This window comes from Sinocyclocheilus grahami, unplaced genomic scaffold (genome assembly GCF_001515645.1).
Source record: "Sinocyclocheilus grahami isolate Dianchi unplaced genomic scaffold, SAMN03320097.WGS_v1.1 scaffold508.1, whole genome shotgun sequence".
NCBI classification, from domain to species: domain Eukaryota; kingdom Metazoa; phylum Chordata; class Actinopteri; order Cypriniformes; family Cyprinidae; genus Sinocyclocheilus; species Sinocyclocheilus grahami.
In genome coordinates, this window is record NW_015505687.1 from 372243 (window position 1) to 391243 (window position 19001).

General features: G+C 39.0%; 2 protein-coding genes across 2 annotated transcripts in view; one reads left to right on the forward strand and one right to left on the reverse strand.

Moving 5' to 3' along the window:
- The window catches only part of lrp3 (low density lipoprotein receptor-related protein 3), a 19158-nt gene extending 5601 nt beyond the window's left edge, over positions 1-13557 (forward strand). The window contains exons 4-9 of the mRNA XM_016237179.1: positions 4148-4353; positions 6660-7054; positions 7136-7357; positions 8946-9418; positions 11313-11445; positions 11855-13557. Of these exons, the coding sequence (XP_016092665.1) occupies positions 4148-4353; positions 6660-7054; positions 7136-7357; positions 8946-9418; positions 11313-11445; positions 11855-12700 (2275 nt within the window). The 3' untranslated portion in view covers positions 12701-13557. The remainder of the gene's footprint in view (positions 1-4147; positions 4354-6659; positions 7055-7135; positions 7358-8945; positions 9419-11312; positions 11446-11854) is intronic.
- Positions 13558-17241: 3684 nt separating this feature from the next.
- LOC107554615 (asc-type amino acid transporter 1-like) overlaps positions 17242-19001 on the reverse strand; it is a 24406-nt gene continuing 22646 nt past the window's right edge. Inside the window, exons 10-11 of the mRNA XM_016237181.1 lie at positions 18264-18441; positions 17242-18170 (exon numbers count right to left, since the gene is read on the reverse strand). Coding sequence (XP_016092667.1) covers positions 18073-18170; positions 18264-18441 — 276 coding nt within the window. The 3' untranslated portion in view covers positions 17242-18072. The remainder of the gene's footprint in view (positions 18171-18263; positions 18442-19001) is intronic.

Below are 19001 nucleotides of genomic sequence, written 5' to 3' on the forward strand. Positions count from 1 at the left end.
GGTCAGTCTCACTTCTTTCCGATTCCGAGCCGATCCGTTTTGTTACCAGCAGCACAGGCAATAACGTCAGCCGCGTATTCTCGCTCTCTTCTCTCCGACGACCCCTTCTCTCTCACACATGTCTCATTAGCTCTGGTTAAATAGTGCTTGTATTGCGCGTTATTTAAGTAATTCCCGCAGGTTTCGTGCTTACACCAAAAGCGCCTGCACCACCACTGATCTATATTAGTGGAGCGCACAATCCGCGCTCAGTCTCAAACAGATTGTGAGCCACAAATACCATAATAAGTGGCTAACTGCGCTAAAACTTTCAAATATATACAAAATTATGTCAAAATGCCCGTCTTGGCAAGTATCCAGTTAAACACAGTCAGTTTTGGAAAGTTAAATAGTTGAGGAAGAGAATGCATGTTGTGTAACAGTATATTGGGTCTGTGGATAAACTCTTAAAGGGACCGCAGTCCAATATTCCTGCTGCTGTCTGTCATGTTAATCAAAGAACAAAAGACAAAGAAAAATCACTTTCTGCTTTTGACTTTATGTGTTTTATAACTGTAATGGTAAGCATTAATCTGTATTTAATTTTTACAATTTAGACTACAGAAATTAAAGTAATCAAATGTAAAATAACACTGGATGTGTTATTTTACATTTGATTACTTTTAATTTCTATAGTATTTCTTACCTGAATAAAAACTTACTTAACCTGAAAAACTTAGTTGCATAGCTCTCTTTATTCTATTGCATTTATTTGTGCTGTTGTTTGCAATTTTTTTATTTGTTCTTATTTTATTACTGACTTTTTACTTGTTTTTTTAATGAAAATAAAAATTTGCATTGAAGAAAAGTAGATTTTTGTTTGTATATGTTGTCAATTATAGTTCTTAGAAAGAAAATCAGAATCGGCATAAATCGGAATCGGCCAAGAAAATTGCAATCGGTGCATCTTGTTTTAATGTTTTTGTCTCGTCGCTCTGGCCGGACAGGGCATCACGATATGGTAAGGGGCGATCCAATTAGAGCACACCACGCTTATCAGACCGATGAGCTTTGTAAAAAATCAACGCATTTCAGAAAGGTGGGACAAAGAGGAGCGACAATAATGTACAGTATGTGGAAAATCATTTTTTTTTACCTTAAACCGCATAAACACATTACACCAAATACACAAAATAATGTTTTTTTAGCAACGTCATATGACCCCTTTAAAGTGGAAAAGGATAATAGTTCTGATAAAGAGAATTTTAATTTATTTCAATCCATACTGGCTAATTACTCATTGTCTAAAAGCTGGAGTAGAAGCATTTATGCAACACTTGATCAATCACATTTTCTCAAATTGCCTCAGACAGATTGACATAGAAATCTGACCCACTCATCTAGTACTGGGATGAGATTTCTTTTGTGGGTCCATTTTATTCTCCTGCTGATATTTTTTCTATGCCCATTGCAAAAAAAAAATATATATATATGTAAACACACAGTATTATGTGTTGCAAAGAAAAATATTAATATTTTTAGTTTTTAATGGTAACTAATGGTTTTTGATATTTTTGAAGTAACTAATTATTTATTAGGATTTCAATTTCAAATAATAGCTGATCTTTAATTTACAATAATGTAAACTAGATTACTATAATGTAATGCCATAACACCTATAAGTTAACACATTTTTGCTGGATACGCATGATACTGGATGATTTGTTTTGTTTATAATTTTCAACCATTTTAATGACCACCGTAAGATATTATTTCTAAACAGTGCATAAAAACACTTGCGTATGATCACTGAATATAAGACATTGTTGCAATGCAGCACTGGCCTGATAGCTGAAGTGACAGTTCTGCCAACTGGCCCAAAACTTTCTGGCACTGGCCTCAGGCTGTCAGATCATCGTTATCATTGTGACCTGTCTAAAATATTCAGAAGCTTTGCATAATGTGTATGTACATGTCCAGTTGATTGACAGCAAAAGGAGATTTAAATGTCTGTATTTTAATGACTATCTATACTGTGATAGTGCATTTTAATAATTTAATAATGAAGTAAAAATAATTTTATCATATAAATTTAAATTGATTCTGCGGTTATTGGGTCACACAGTATTAATGGGTGAAAGTCATATCTCTGCATTCTAATGAATGAACTCTCACCATCTGCTTTTATAAAGTGATTATTCTTGCTTAATTATTGTAAAACAAACTCTGTTTAAGCAGCGATATTTGGGAAGTATATAGGAAAAAGAGAGATAAGAAAGAGAACAGAGAAATAGATGTGTAATGTTGTCAAGTTATTGGCTGCAAATAGCCCATTCTTCTGTAATGGTACTGGATGCTGATTTTATCTCTTGCTCTTGAGTATTTGTGTGTGTGTGTGTGTGTGTGTGTACTCTGATAGTACTCTGTAATCTGAATAATGTGATAATAGTTCCACTGCAAATATTCTTTCTCTGTTGCTTATGGTCTCCCACTCCTTTTATATCACTGAAATGTTGTTATAGGGTCATTCCTATTATGTAGAAAAATTTATATTATTGTGTAATTTAAAGGGTTAGTTCACCCAAAAATTAGCCTGTGTTTTACTAACCCTCGAAGCATCCTAGGTGTATGTGACTTTCTTCTTTCAGACGAATACAATCGGAGTTATATAAAAAATTGTCCTGGCCCCTCCAAGCCTTTCAATGGGGGTAAGCGGGTGTTTGTTGTCAACAGTTCAGAAGACGTGAAATAAAGTGCGTGCATCTGTAATAAAACGTCCCTCACACGACTCCGGGGGTGAATAAAGGCCTCCTGTAGCGAATCCATGTGTTTTTGTAAGATAAATAGCCATTTCTCAAACGTAATAAACACTTTTTTCTCACTTCCGCTGAATGTGGTACACGGAAGACATTCAGGCGGATGACGTATGACGTAGGCGTCGTGCGCGCGCCTCTGAGAAATGCAGGAGCAAAGTAAACAAAGTTTCCTTACTTTAGCAAAGGAAAACCAGTCTCCTCTTGGCTCCTTCTTTACAAATCCTTGTTTTGTGCTTCTAATTTGTGAAATGCATTTTGTTTTGTTTTGTCTCCACGTTTGTCTTATGTCATCCGCCTGCATGTCTTCCACGTACCACAGTCAGCAGAAGTGAGAAAAAAGTGTTTATTACGTCTGAGATATGGATATTTATCTTACAAAAACACATGGATTCGCTACAGGAGGCCTTTATCCCCCACCACCCCCCGGAACCGTGTGAGGGACGTTTTATTACGGATGCGCGCACTTTATTTCACGTCTTCTGAACTGTTGTTGACAACCAACACCCGCTTACCCCCATTGTAATGCTTGGAGGGGCCAGGACAATTTTTAATATAACTCCGATTGTATTTGTCTGAAAGAAGAAAGTCACATACACCTACAATGCTTCGAGGGTGAGTAAAACACAGGCTAATTTTCATTTTTGGGTGAACTAACCCTTTAAGGAGGTATCACAAAAGCAACCACAATGGGTTTCACAGGAAATGCTATGATATTGATTAAAACAATTTTCCAAAGGAAAAAGATTAAGAAGCACCTGTAATATTTCTTAATACACTAAAAAATTGTATTTTAGTGACATGGCAAAAATGCCTCAAATCATAATTTAACCAAAGCGAAAAATTCACTACTGCTTTGTTGTGATAATATAAAACTGCAGATTTTTAAATATAATATAAATACAAATAAAATGTGATCTTTACAATTGTTTAATATCTTAATATCTAGAGATGAAACTATGCTGCAAAGAAAAAAAAATATTTTCACTCTTCTTTTGTTAATGCTTTTAATAATTTCCAATTTACTGCTTACCTTTTACACAAACAGAACTGCATATTGTCACAGCAGAAGTGGTTGCAACCTTAATGTAACCTTGAAAATAAAATGAAAAAGACACATAAACGGGTCACATAAGGAGAAGAGAAGAAAGCAGAGCTCGGCTATGCTTGGATAAAAGTTGTTGTATTTTTTAGAATGTTAATTTGGCATTTTCTTTTAATCTTAATCTTTTTATCAACTTATTGTGCCTCTGACATTTCATTTGATGATACTGTTCTAGAAGTTTTATGTAGTATACACTGAAACAGCAGAGATTCCAGCCCATGCATTAAGCACCATGTGTTGCTGTGTCCAGTTTTCACAGCTTTGAAGTGGAGGACATGGGGGACTGCAGGGGCGACTGGCTGCTGCTTGGCCCCACATGGAAAGCTGAGTATCGGTTCTGTGGCTCTGTTCTTCCTCCTCCCTTCATCTCCTCCAGAGGACAGGTCTGGGTCTACTTCCACTCTCAGGCTAACAGCTCTGGACAGGCACAAGGCTTCAGACTATCTTACATACGAGGTGAGTGAACTTAGAGTGTGCGTATGTTCCATTAGAGCCCATTCTGCTCTTTTGTGTTTTACAGTAAAAGTGGTTAATACTTGTGCTCTATATTCCAAGTCTTCTAATAATGGTAACTGTGTGAAAATGTAAGATATTTTCTATCATTTTCCCTACTGCCAATACAACTTTCATTTATGTTTGTAAGCATTCAAACCTGGTGCCTCACAGTGTGTCAGATGTCATTGGTTATTGTGACTCGTAAGCAATTGTCATGCAACAAGTTTTAAATGCAGACAATCCTAGACTAGCATTCAGAAGTTTGGGGTCACTATGATTTTTAAAATGTTTTTTAAAAGTGCTCACAAAGGTTGCAATTATTTGATCAAAATAACAGTAAAAACTGTAATATTGTGAAATATCATTAAATATTACGCAGGAATATCACTATGTGATGGCAAAGCTGAATTTTCAGCATCATTACTCCAGTCTTTAGTGTCACATGATCCTTCGGAAATCCTTTTAATATACTGATTTCTCTGCTCAAGAAACATTTATTGTCAATGTTGAAAACAGTTGTGCTTCTTAATACTTTTTTTTGCGGAAATCTTTACTGTTTTAATACATCCTTGCTGAATAAAAGTAAAAAAAAAAAATTGAATTAAAAAAAAAAATCTTACTGACCCCACTTTTGAACGGTATTGTACAATCTGTAATTCCAGTGAGTCAGTTAATTAAGTAAACATTAACTAATTAATTAGTTAATTTCGTGTTCTAGGGTTTAATATCCATTGATTGGGCATATTTTTATCATACTTTATGCATTTCCTTTTGAATTGCAATTTTTCATCAGATTTAGTTGTGTTCCTACATTAGAGAGCCGCTAAATTACAGAGACTGTTGTCGTGGCATATAGATTTACTGTAAGCACAGATTGACCAGGCGATTGCAGGCTTAGCAGATCAATAGTATGGCCATAGAGCCGTGATGAAATGCTAATGCTTTGCAGCACTTGTTACATATTTGGATTGCACTAGTGTCGGTGTGTATTAGACAGATCTCCACTGATGATTATTTCGTTAGATCTAACTTTTTTTTTGTTAAAAATGATCCGAAATCAATATTTGAGCAAGTACATAACCAACCAGTGTTCAAAACCATCGCTTACTTTAGCCAGAATCACAACGGTTAGCTTATAATAATGCTTTCTAATTTGAGTGGTACGGGTAGGTTTTCGCTGGAAATTCGAGCATGCTGCTGCGTCATTACGTCACGTCTATAAACATAATTAAGTTGTCCCGGCTACTAGGCTATCGCACGTGAGGATCCTGCAGGTGGCGGATCGTTTATAGCCTTTTCTCACAGCAGCTGGAATAATTAAATTTATCATTTTGAAGCCGGATTGTAATCCATAAAGGATTATGTGTTTATGAAACACATGTGAATGAAATGAAATTATATTCCAGTTATAAATCTGCTTCTGATTACAGATAGCCTGGGATTACAAAGATTTGTATTTTAAAGAAAACCAGTTCGAAGGGAGCATAATTTGCTTTTTTGGGTTAAAAGAATTTCTTAATATGAAATTCGAAGAGTATGACAATTAGATTAGACTGTGCAGACTGTGCATAGTCACGCAATACTGATGTTGTTAACATTAATCATTTGAGAATAAAGTATAACAATAATAATAATTTGAACGGTTTGATGTGATATGAGCTAACCGATCTTTAGATTTAATCACCATTGGTAGCGAGATTTATGGTAATGCTTTTTTCCTCCGTTGGTCAGAACAAACGTGGCAGACTTGTTACTTGTTCAGATGGCAATATACGGTGAAAATTCTTATTTGGGTCATATTCCAAGACGTAGGCTAGAATCTGTGATTGAGAAGTACAGTAAATATCCACACCGGTGCGGTGACTGACTGCCACACATACTCCTCAGAACATTAGATTCATCCACGCTGGAGCCGTGCCGACTCACAACTCACACAAGCTAGATAATTCTGCACACAGCTGCAATTCCAGGTTTTCAAACAGAGATGGCGACAAAGAAGCAAAACTTACAGACTGCAGCTTTAACTCCACGGGGGAAATGTGTAAATGTCACTGAGTGTGTGTGCGTGAGGAGTGAAATGCTGTGTTTGTGCGATTTCCTCAGAGGTGCAGTTCAGTCAATAATACTGAACGGCTGTGTTTGTTAAGCTGTCACCAGGCAAACACCATCTGCAGAGTGGGTAGATTTGGTTGGCTTATTTCAGCAAACCGTCAGTGTTTACGTGTGCAAAAGACTGTCTTTGTCTCTGTCTGTTTTTTACTCATTAGGTTGCCTGGGTCAGAGTAGTTGTGAGAACGATGAATATTTATGTGGAAATGGTAAGTGCGTTCCACGTTCCTGGCGCTGTAACGGATTGGACGAGTGTGGAGACAATACAGACGAAAGGAGCTGTGCTGCCCAACCAACACCTGGCCGGGTCAGTCTGTGTCCGCCTGGTACCCTGCAGTGCTCTGATATCCAATCTACCCGCTGTCTGCCAGTGTCTCTGCGCTGTAATGGAGCCCGGGACTGTCCCGACGGATCCGACGAGGCCCACTGTCCCGACACATCCTGTGGAAAACACTTAGTCAACTTCTACGGGACATTTGCCTCACCTGATTTTTTCCGTCCAAACAGGAGTGCTGGCACAGATCTTCACTGCACATGGTTCCTAGACACACAAGTATGATAAGAACCTCATTTATTCTCACTTTAGGTTGCATTAAATCACTTACAGCGTTCTGCTTGGCTGTTCTTGCTTCAGGACCCAAAGCCACTGGTGCTGCAGGTGGACCTACAGCTGGGTGTGGGAGACTCTGTCCGTGTTTATGATGGATTGGGAGAGCGTGCGGAACATCTTCTGCAGAGTCTCTCTCACCATAATAACCATAGACGAGCCTTGCTGGAGTCGTCCCAGGGACAGATGAGCGTCTTCTACCACGCTAAACCACACAGCCCTGGACACGGATTCAACGCCACCTACCAGGTCTCACATTCTTGGTGATGCTAATGAGAGTTTGTACATTTCCCGGTGATAACTTATGCTCTCCATTTTGCATTGGCATTGTGTGTTTTGGTTGAATACTTTGCATCAGTACAGTGTAAAACTGTCTTTTAGCATATTGTTAAAAGCTTGTTTTTCTTCATACTGTGTATGGAGATATCATTAAGTTCTTCCTGGTCTTTATGTCTTAACAAGTTAAAAAAACTGAAAGAATATAATATACAATATACACACATTATATTTATTTAGTGACAGTAGAGACAGTTATGTAAAAAAATATATATTTCAAATAAATGCTGTTCTTTTGAACTTTCTGTAAATTAAAGAATTCTGTAAAACGTGTATCACAATTTCCACAAGAATATTAAGCAGGATGGCCAATTCAATGCAAATTCAGCTTTTCCATCACAGGAAGAAATTGAAATATATACTTTTTAAAATAAGGGAGAGGGGGGTGAGTTGAGCCCTTGGGAATAATCACTTTGGATCTAAAATAAACTGTATTCAAAATATGGCTTTCCAAAAAAAAAGACAAAGAGGTTTGGATAATAGAATGGATGGAAGGATGACTTTTTAAATTATTTCATAATTTCAAACCAAAGTTCAATTAAAATAAATAAATAAAAACTGACTGCACTTGACCTTACAGAACTGGGCTAATAGTACTCAACATCACACTTATAAATGTTGCAGGGAAATACAATTTCATAAAACTTCAATGGCCAATTTTCATAAACAAGGCCTATTTAAAATTTTCAGAACAAAATCAAGTTCAAAACAGGAAAATCTAAAATGTTTCATCTAAAATTAATGAAATATAATGTAGAATTACAGTACAATTATACTTTAGGTTGTGAAGAAGGGGTGAGCTACTGGTTCTACTTACCCCAGGACTTTTAACTTAAATTAAACTTCTATCATCCAGCAGTTTATAGTTAACATCATGCTAACAGTATAGACTCATATTATAACTTCCTAAACCACAAACGTGTGATATTTTTTCAGATTTTTTTATTTTATTTAAATGTTACCAATTATTCCATGGGCCTCTCTCCATCATATGGTGATTAAAATGGATAACTCTTCATATATTTGTGATCACATTGTAACAGTTGTCACATTTTGATCAAATAAATGCATTCCTGGTGAGTGTAAGAGACTTCTTTCAAAAACAAAAACAAATCTTACTGACCCTGAACTTTGAAAGACCCTGGTGAGTGTAAGAGACTTCTTTGAAAAATCAAAAAAAATCTTACTGACCCTGAAGTGAAAAATGTTCTTGTCTTGTTGATTCACTGTGGAATAAATCAACAAGACAAGGTATTTTAGGAGGTTTACATCATTCATTCTTGCAGAACCGAAGCATAACTGACAAAAACAACTCTGCAAGTGACCTGCAGTTTTATGTTTCAAACACAAATGGCCATAAAGTGGCCAATGTTCCACAGTGCAGGTTTAACTAGATATCCACAAGCAAAACTGTGAAGTAATCTGTACTCACTACAGTTTATGATTAGGATTGATACTCTGTGATGCTAATAATGTTTAACCTCCGTCCATCTCTCTGCAGGTTAAGGGGTACTGCTTTCCAGGTGAGCATCCATGTGGCACAGTCGAGGGCTGTTACTCGGAGCTGCAGCGCTGTGATGGCTTCTGGCACTGCCCAGGGGGGCGAGATGAGGAGGACTGCCCACTGTGCCAGCCAGGAGAGTATCCCTGCGAGGGTGGCAGCGGAGCGTGTTACTCGGCTTCTGAGAGGTGTAACAACCAGAAGAAGTGCCCCGATGGCTCAGATGAGAAAAACTGCTTTGATTGCCAGCCTGGAAACTTCCACTGTGGAACCAACCTGTGCATCTTTGAGACGTGGCGCTGTGATGGGCAGGAGGACTGTCTCGACGGCAGTGATGAAAGAGACTGTCTTGCATCCGTGCCCAGGAAGGTGATCACAGCGGCTCTGATTGGCAGCTTGGTCTGTGGGTTACTGCTGGTCATTGCACTGGGTTGTGCCTTTAAACTCTACTCGCTCAGGACAAGAGAGTACAGGTGAGGTCACTTCCATCTTCTTCCTGCTTGCATTTAAAGGAACACTCCACTATTTTTGAAAATAGGCTCATTTACCAACTCCCCTAGAGTTAAACAGTTGAGTTTTACCGTTTTCGAATCCATTCAGTCGATCTCCAGGTCTGGCGGTAGCACTTTTAGCTGTAGCTTAGCATAGATCATTGAATCTGATTAGACCGTTAGCATCTCGCTCAAAAATGACCAAAGAGTTTCTATATTTTTCCTATTTAAAACTTGACTCTTCTGTAGTTACATCGTGTACTAAGACCGACGGAAAATGAAAAGTTGCGATTTTCTCGGCCGATAAGGCTAGGAACTATACTCTCATTCCGGCGTAATAATTAAGGACCTTTGCTGCCGTACCATGGGTGCAGCAGGCGCAATGATTTTACGCAGCGCCTGAAAATAGGCTAACGTCCGTCAACATAACCAACGTGACCACCTGCTTGCACAGGGAGCAACCATGGAGACATTTGTGAGAGACAATTCAGAAGATATTTACTTTGGTGCAGATCCTGAACCGTGTCTATCTGAGGTTTAAAATTTAACCCTAACCCTATACACTGAAGATGAGTTTTTGGAACGTGAAAGGCAAGAAAGTGTGGCTGAACAGACTGGGGCAGAAGGGAGGAGGAGAGGCGCTGCGTAATATCATTGTGCCTGCTGCACCCATGGTACGGCAGCAAAGTTCCTTGATTATTACGCCGGAATGAGAGTATAGTTCCTAGCCATATCGGCATAGAAAATCACAACTTTTAATTTCCATCAGTCTTCGTACACGATGTAACTACAGAAGAGTCAAGTTTTAAATAGGAAAAATATAGAAACTCTTTGGTCATTTTTGAGCGAGATGCTAACGGTCTAATCAGATTCAATGATCTATGCTAAGCTACAGCTAAAAGTGCTACCGCCAGACCCGGAGATCGACTGAATGGATTCGAAAACGGTAAAACTCAACTGTTTACCTCTAGGGGAGTTGGAAAATTAGCCTATTTTCAAAAATAGTGGCGTGTTCCTTTAAACTCAAAGCAAAGTGATTTAGGAAATATATAGTGATTCTCGAATTTTTCTATATATATTATATAGTTTTTCATTATTTAAGATGTCTTAATCAGTATTACTTCTTTACATTTATTTTTATTTTAATAAAACAAGAAAGATTTATTTATTTGAGAATCAAAATTGTCTTAACCCATTGGCAAATATTTTTTTTCTCACTAAGTTTTGTTGTTTTTGCTTAAAAGAAGTAAAAACAAAAATTAGTTTTTAATTTGTGAAAGAAGTATCTTATGCTTACCAAGGCTGAATTTATTTAATCAAAAACACAGTAAAAACAATAATATTGTTAAATATTATTAATATTTAGCTTAACTGCTTTCTTTTTTAGTGTATTTTTAAAATTTATTTCAAAAGAGATTTTAAGATTAAGATTTTGTCTAATTCTTAATATATCTTTTGTCTTGTTTAGACAAAACAAAATGTTAAAAAAATGAAAGATTTTATTTTCTGTATCGTGTCAGTCTTTATCTTTTCTTTCTTTTTTATTTGTAACTTGCCTTATTTTCTGCTAAATGGATTTTATCCCAATGAGATAAAGAAAGAAAACATGAGAAGGCGGATGGTCTGGGAGGTGATGCACAGTTTTTCTCCAGTTAACCTTGTAAAGACAAAGCAGCACCCAAAATACCCTTGATTCATCAAACAGTCAAAGTACTGCTGGTTAAGTAACAGCTCTTGGAGATTCTCAAGAGATATCCTGCCTGAATGTGTTCAGTAGCTTCCCTTTTTAAAAAGCCATTGTTTTTTCTTACATTTTTCAAAAATGCGGCATCAGTCAGCATTTTCATTTTTTTTTAATGTTCCCCCTTCTCACTAGAGCTTTTGAAACCCAGATGACCCGACTAGAGGCGGAGTTTGTTCAGAGGGAGGCTCCACCCTCCTATGGTCAGCTGATAGCTCAAGGTCTCATTCCTCCAGTGGATGACTTCCCAGTGTACAACCCAACACAGGTATGTGAATATGACATTGAATTTGATTTGAGGTAGCAAATAGGATTGCGATTCAAATTTGAAATTAAGGAAGTACGAATAAAATGGAAATGAAACTGTGGTCACATTAGCGAAAATTCAGCAAAATTCTGTGGCCAAAAACAGGTGTGTTTTCCATAGCCAATAGTGTAGCAATGAACGTAACGCTTCTCACACAGAAGTCACTTTAAAACCAGTCAACGTTCTATTGGTCAGTGCAGTGAATTTACGTGAACACCTTGAACACAAGCAAAATCTGTGTGGGGAACTTTTTTGCCCTCATGAGAAAATTCCCAATTCCTATTGAAATGACAGGATTTCCCTTGCAAAATTATGCAGGGCAGTGGTAAATGTGACTGGACCTCTTTTTTTCCATACATGTCTCTCTCAGGCTTCTGTTCTGCAGAATCTCCGTTCAGCTATGCGGAGGCAGATTCGTCGTCACTGTTCTCGTCGTTCCTCGTCACGCCGGAGACTTGGTCGTCTGTGGAATCGCCTGTTCCATCGTGGCTCTAGGTTACGTGGTCAGATACCTCTCCTCACGCCTCCAGGCCACACGCACACAAACCCCGATCTGAGCCTCCACAGCTACAACACAACGGAAGTTGGCATTGAGGTGTCACGTGAGAGTGCGGGACAGACTCCGCCATCCTGTTCGACGGTGGCGCTGGGACTGGCTCTGCAGGCTCACACTGAGGCCCTCTGCCTACCTGACAGACAGTCTCTGTCCTCTCCTCTCTCCCTGGCCTCCCCTACCTCACCCCGCTCCACCTCTGACACTCTGGAAGACGAAGATGATGAAGATGACAGAGGATCAGAGTGGATGAGAATGAAATCCAAACAGGGCATTTCCCCAAAACATAAAGATGATGACAGTCCTCCTGGACCCCCCGATAGCCCCAAACGCAGCACAAGCCAGTCGAGATCCTCCAGACGGCTGGTGCAGGAACTGGCTGCAGAGCTCAGAGGAGTCTCTCTCCTGCGCTACACCTCTGTGGGCATCTCACCGCTTTCCTCCCCTGAGTCACCGACGTCCTCCAGCGGTCAGTCTGAGGAGCAGAGAAGCTTTCCTACATTCAGAAAACCACATAAGAACGCACACACAGACTCGCTCACAGATGCTCACGGACACGCCAGGAAATCTTCAGAAACAGAAGAGGTTCCTGGTGACAGTGTCAGGCTTTGCAGACTCACAACTAGCGAGGAAGAGGATGATGAGATTCTGTTAGTGCACTGAGAAGCCTTTATCACCCTCCCTGTTCTGATTTTTGTGCCAACAGAGTGAGCCTTGCTAGGTTCAACCTACAGCCTTCCATCCAGAGTCATAAAGTACAGTATGTTTACATGTGCAGTTATGATCGAGTTTTTTGCATTATCAAGCTATAGTCTTTATAAGTATACATGATACAATGCATACGCAAATATTTGAAGGATTAAATACATGTTGAGCACCACCTCTGTAACAACGGCAGGGCCAGTTGTAGTCTGATTAACATGTATACATGCTGGATGAAATCAAGCTATAATTACGTATGAGTCTGTTAGTGCAGTAGTTCCCAAACATTTTCTGTCGGGCCCCCCTTTTGTAGAGAATAATATTTTCAAGCCCCCCCCCTTTTTTATTTGGGAAAGTCTCTTATAATATTGTGAAATATTTGAACATATAGGCTACTGTATTCCTGTGATCAAAGCTGGGAGGGGATGGTCATGCTTGATTAGATAATCTCACAGTTCAGCTCCTGCATTCAATATGATTGTTCACTTGCTAGAAATCACCTAAAACCCTTATGAATGTGGCTACAACACAAAAGGACTGAGCATAAATACTTTACCACATGGAATATCATTATTACACAGAACTAAATTAGCCTGAATCTCTGCTTTTTATCAGTAACATTCTGTCATGACCTTCGGGAGCTCTGAAAAGGCCTCCGAGATCTCCTCTCACCTCCCCAATGCCTTATAAGAGATTCACTGTGTCGCCTGCTGAAATATTCCTGCACTCATTTCATTTTTATCAGAACCAGCCAGAATGTTTGAATGTTGGCTGTGTTCTGCATTAACACACTACACTACCGTTCAAAAGGTTGAGGTTGTTTTGTTTTTTTTGGAAGTTGAAGTTTTTGAAAGAAGTCCTTTATGCTCACCAAGGCTGAATTTATTTTATTCAAAAATACAGTAAAAACAGTAAGATTGTGAAATATTATTACAATTTAAAATAACTGTTTTCTGTTTTAATATATTTTAAAATGTAATTTATTTCTGTGATGTCAAAGCTGATTTTTCAGCAGCCTTTACGCCAGTCTTCAGTTTCTTTTTGTCAGTTGTGCTGCTTAATATTTTGTGGAAACTGTAAGTTAATGCATTCTTGCTAAATAAAATAATTGATTTCTTTAAAAAATGTGCTGACCCCAAACCTTTGAACAGTGGTGTACAATTTTATACCCCTGGACTACTGGAGCTGTTTGCTGATTTAGTGATGATCTGTATCGGCTTTTTTGTATTTAAAGGTTTGGTAAGCGATTTTTCAAAAACACTTTAGAAAACTGATTCAGGCCGACTAGCAAAACAAACTTGTAGCCAATCAGCAGTTAGGGGCGTGTCTACTCATGATGTGGAGGAGAGAGAGTTCAGTGCACAGGACAGACATTAGCAGCAGAGCGACAGAAAGATGGAGATGGCTGATAAAAAAACAAAAGAGAAAAACGCCTGCGGAACAAAAGAAGGCTTAAGGCAAGAAGTAGGACCTGTGTAAATATCAGATCAGCTTTCCAGTGCTGGAGAGAACTCAAGGAGCGGAAGGCCTGCGATCGATCACAGAGGTTGCTTTGTTTCTTCTCGATAGGTGAGTAACACCTTGTCTACACCGCAACAGCTGAAGTCTGTAGTACACTGGACACGACAAAGCGACCGTTGAAAACCATTTGAAATTTGTGTCAATACGTCATAAATAGAACGCAGCAGCAGTTTTCTGTCGGGGATTTGTCGTGTCGTGCCGCGCCGCATCCAGTGTAGACCATAGATATATATATATATATCTATGGTGTAGACAGCATCACTGATTATAATGAGTTCCATAGTATTTTGTCGCGCCGCTCCACTCGCATCCGATATAACATTGGTTTTGCTTTGTTTCACACAACTAATCGTTGCCTGGGTTGCGTACGTATGTGTGGGGTGGAGCTATCAAAATTGGGTGAGACCCTTTTGGGGTAGGGGCGTGTTTGTTTTGGTGATTTCAAATGTCAACATTGGCTACCAGAAATCACTTACCCCACCTTTAAGGTTTGTTTTGTTAGTCTGGCTACCAGACTGTAATATCATGGCAGGTCCACCATTGACATGAATTAATGTTTAGAAGCATTTTCCCCATGTAAAAGACAGTGAGTGTTTCTTGAAGGGAAGCAGAACTCAGGAAATGTATAATGGTTCATGAGAGAGAAGCAATTAACCTGGATTTCCTTGTTAACAGTTGTAGTCTATAGACGTACTGAGAAGTACTGCTGCCTCAACTGAGTTCTGAAGCCATCAGGACATCACGGAGTCGTGGGAAAATGACACAATAATCACATTTGTGTTTGAGCCCACACATGTTAATGTCTTTATTTTTCATATCAGTCATTACAATTTCATCAGCATTTATGCTTATACTTGAGAGGCATGTTTGCCAGTAAAATTATGTTGCTCCCATATCCGTGAATGTATGTATGTTCTGTTATTAAATGTAGTGCCACATACTCAGTGCAAGTCATACTTGCTGCTTTAGCACACTTGGTCCTGGTCCATGCTTAGAAATAAGAACTAATCAAACTAAAAAGCTGGTCCCATCTCTGAAGGGTCTGTCTGTTCCTTCAACTCATTCTGTCTGCTGCTGTTATTTCACATATCTCCATTCTCCATGCTCAGACTGCAGGATCTCTTGTCTGATCCCATAGGTTCAAGAATGTTCCATTTCAGAGATTGATAGCTTTTATAGAATTGCAGATGTTTTAATGCAGTTTGAAGCCTTTAGATTCAGTGCCGTTAGAGAGGTCATGCACTTTGTCTTGTCATTTGTTGGGTTCAGTTGAAATGGCTGAAGATTAAAGCACTGCTAAGAGACTACTTGCGGCATACATGACTACTGGTTTGATTTTTAATAGTGTCCTTTATGTTCTGTGGAATTCAAGTAAAATCCAATAGAAGACAACAGATAACAATCAATGAAGTATTTTAGGGTTATTCGGCCAGCAGCTTGAAACCCTAGAACAGTGGTTCTTAACCTTTTTGACTCAAAGGCCACCAACTGTCCAACACAATATTGGACCACAATTCATTTTGTATTTCTAGAAGTTTCAAGAACTGTATGTTCTTGAATAAAAGTTATTGAGGGAGGAAAATAAATATTATTTGGATTTTAGTTTTTTAGCATTTTAATTAAGTTGCTTTAATATAATTAAGTTAAATAATTGTAAATCATCCCATGCCCCCCTTGGAAGTGTTTCTATCTTATTTTCATTGCAGTCTGTGGTTGCCGTGAAAATATTTTGTAAATGTGTTTAACATTTAATTTTTTCCCCTTCCAATCCGGTTGTGTATGGTCGGTAATGGTCAAGGTTGCTACATGTTTGAAAAGGTTTTGATGCATTTCATTTGCTGAAAGGATGAAAAAATACTGTTTACTTGTTGCATTAAACACACATTTCTTCATTAGAAACACACTTATTGTTATCTGGATGAAGTGTAGTCATTCATAAACCTAATCTTCCCTGAAGAACACAATTAGCCCTGTAGCATAATAGACCAGTGGCCATATAACAGAAACTTCCTGTTAAAAGTCTTAAGATCCTAACCCTCACCATAATTACTAAACCGATAGGATTCTAGAGTTAATATATTTCTGTAACATAAGCTGTGTCTCATTTCGAAGTCTGTGTCCTCTGATGGTAATGTTTGTCAGAGGATGTCAGAAAAGCATTGACTGTTATTTCTTGTGTTGGGCGTAAATTATTGTAATGTCTTTCTTATGGTTACTTTTCTGAAATGAGGTAGACTCAATGACATAATATGTGGCCAACAAATGCAGCCTCTGGAGGGTGCAGCCTTTGAAATGAGACCGCAGTAGCCTCATGTCTTTACTCGAACACACATGTAGTAACACACAATTGCTTGCAGCCTTTTCCAGAATTTAATGTGCTAATATTGTTATTGATAAACACAGTTTAACATTTTTTTTTTTTTACAAATGTATATCAGCATATAGTGCATACAATATGGAACATATGTATTTTTAATACATACGCCTCACACTTCACTAATGTCAGGAATGCGATCTCACAATGAATCCCTGATGTTTTTTAAACTTTTAAGCAATATTTACATTAAGATTTCACTGTACTGTGCTGTTCAGCATGCCTTGCCGCTGTGGCCAGTGAGAACATGAACGCTGCTAGTCTGACGGACATCACTGAGAGACACTGAGCTGGACCCCTGGACAGAGCACTGGGGTGTTCATGAAGGATAGGGTGTCTAGAAAGATCTAACCAGAAGAGGGAGCTCAAGTGACGTTAAAGAGCAAAAGCCGCTAATCACAATTCCTTCAGATCCAAACTCTCAAAATCTGTTTGACGGACTTTTGTGGTTTGGTGGTCAGTTTAAAACGAAGAGATAGATATCATGGCTGTTGCATAGCTCAGTGGAAAGTCCATGATCAATGCCCAAAATAAATGCAACAAATGTCTTGGTTATGTAAAGGCATTAATCTCCTTTTGGACAACTGTTGAAAGTGTCTGCCTAGGATTTTTTTTATGTAAAGCACCTTTTATGTAAATAACGTTATCCAAGAAGAACGGACTTGGAACATCCCATGGTTCCTATCATTAGCATAAGGCTAAGAGGCTGGCAGTGTTAATAAGTGCTGGGGCAGAGCCTCTGTTAAACAGTGGTAGCAGATTGCTGCTTATTCAGGAAGCATAGCAATAAGTTTATCGTGCAATATGAGCTAAAAATATGCAACTACATTAAAGTGCCTACACTATCCTTGCATAGACATTTTGAGCATAGCTAGACGTTATTACGTTTTTGCCTGAGCAAGCAAGTATTAGGAGGACTAGAAGATGAGGCCTAGGTGAGAAAGTTCAGACTCACAGATGGAGTTTAGTTTTCAGACTGGGTTAAGAGGTAAACAGTCTTCAACAATTCCCCTTTTGCTCACTTATAGGGGATCAATAAAAAGTCTACTTAAAGTAAAGATAAAAACCTCAAAAACAGAGTGAGATCCTGTAAGGCACATGAGAATACACCAACAGTTTTCAAAAAAACAAACAACTCCCATGGAAAACATGAAGAGGACATGGAAATTCATCTCCGACAGGACAGGAGGAGGGTGCAATTACAAGGTGAGGTCCAGACACATGTATGTGAGGGGAGAACAGTTACAACTAAGAAATGTGATGTCTGAGCAAGAAAACATAAAACTTCTGTTTCTTCTGCTACGATGGCTGAGTCTCAGAGGAGCTTCTGGGAAGCATCTCCTCACATACAGCATCAGACAGGGAAAACACTCAATAACGGATGGAAAACAGGTCTTTGCTATTCCAAAAAGCAGTGCGAGGAGTCCTCTGCTGACACTCACAGCTCTGATTTCTCTGTAAGAGGCTGTATTTCAGAAGGATCATCCTGAGGGAAGACCACATAAAACAACCTCTGCCCCAGATAGGTGACTCTCTCTGAAACACATGTACATTTACAGATGTCAGATGGCTTTTCATTGCAGAGTGCTAACAAAACAATGCAAAGCCGTTTTGGCTGGTCTTGCTCACCCACGGCACTGGAAATCCAGTGTGGTTTGTTTTTCCACTGCACTCCAATGAAGTAGATGGGTACTCCAGTGAGCATGATCACCAGCCCCATACCACACACCACTGGCTCCGAGTACAGACTGAAGCCCAGTAACACTGCCCAAAACACTAGATAGCTGCAAGGGACCAACAAGTTTACCTGCGCAAAGTGAGAGAAGAAGAGGGAGGTGGATACCACCTAAACACTGACCAGTCAATCTAAATCAATCTTCCTGATGAGGTCTGTAGTAGAGGTCTGCAGGAACCTCGGGACCCGACCAGATTTTTTGTGCCACGGGATTAAATTCCCAAATAAAACGCAGTAGCAGTCGGCAACTCTGGTGTAATTTGAACAGCAGCGGGCGGTCTTCTAACAATATCCCGTTCCCGACGTCCATTCAGAACAGCGCTTTATTCTTATTGACCACCGGTACAGCTTGCGCTCAGGACTGTTATGCACGTGCTGCACGCATGGTTTAAACGTCACAGGTTTTATTTGGAGGGTCTGTGCGCAGAATGTGCATAACGATGCTCAGAGCAGGCTGTACCTGTGGTAAATATATACGGCCCTCAGACAGAACAGGCAGGTTGTCGATGAGTGACAGAGCAGAATAAGGATGGCGCAAATGTGGATGTGCTGTCCTTGAAGGACGTTCAACTCGGTTTTGTTTATATTTTGCTTAGTTTCTCATAATAATTTATGACTTAGTTTCTCATAAT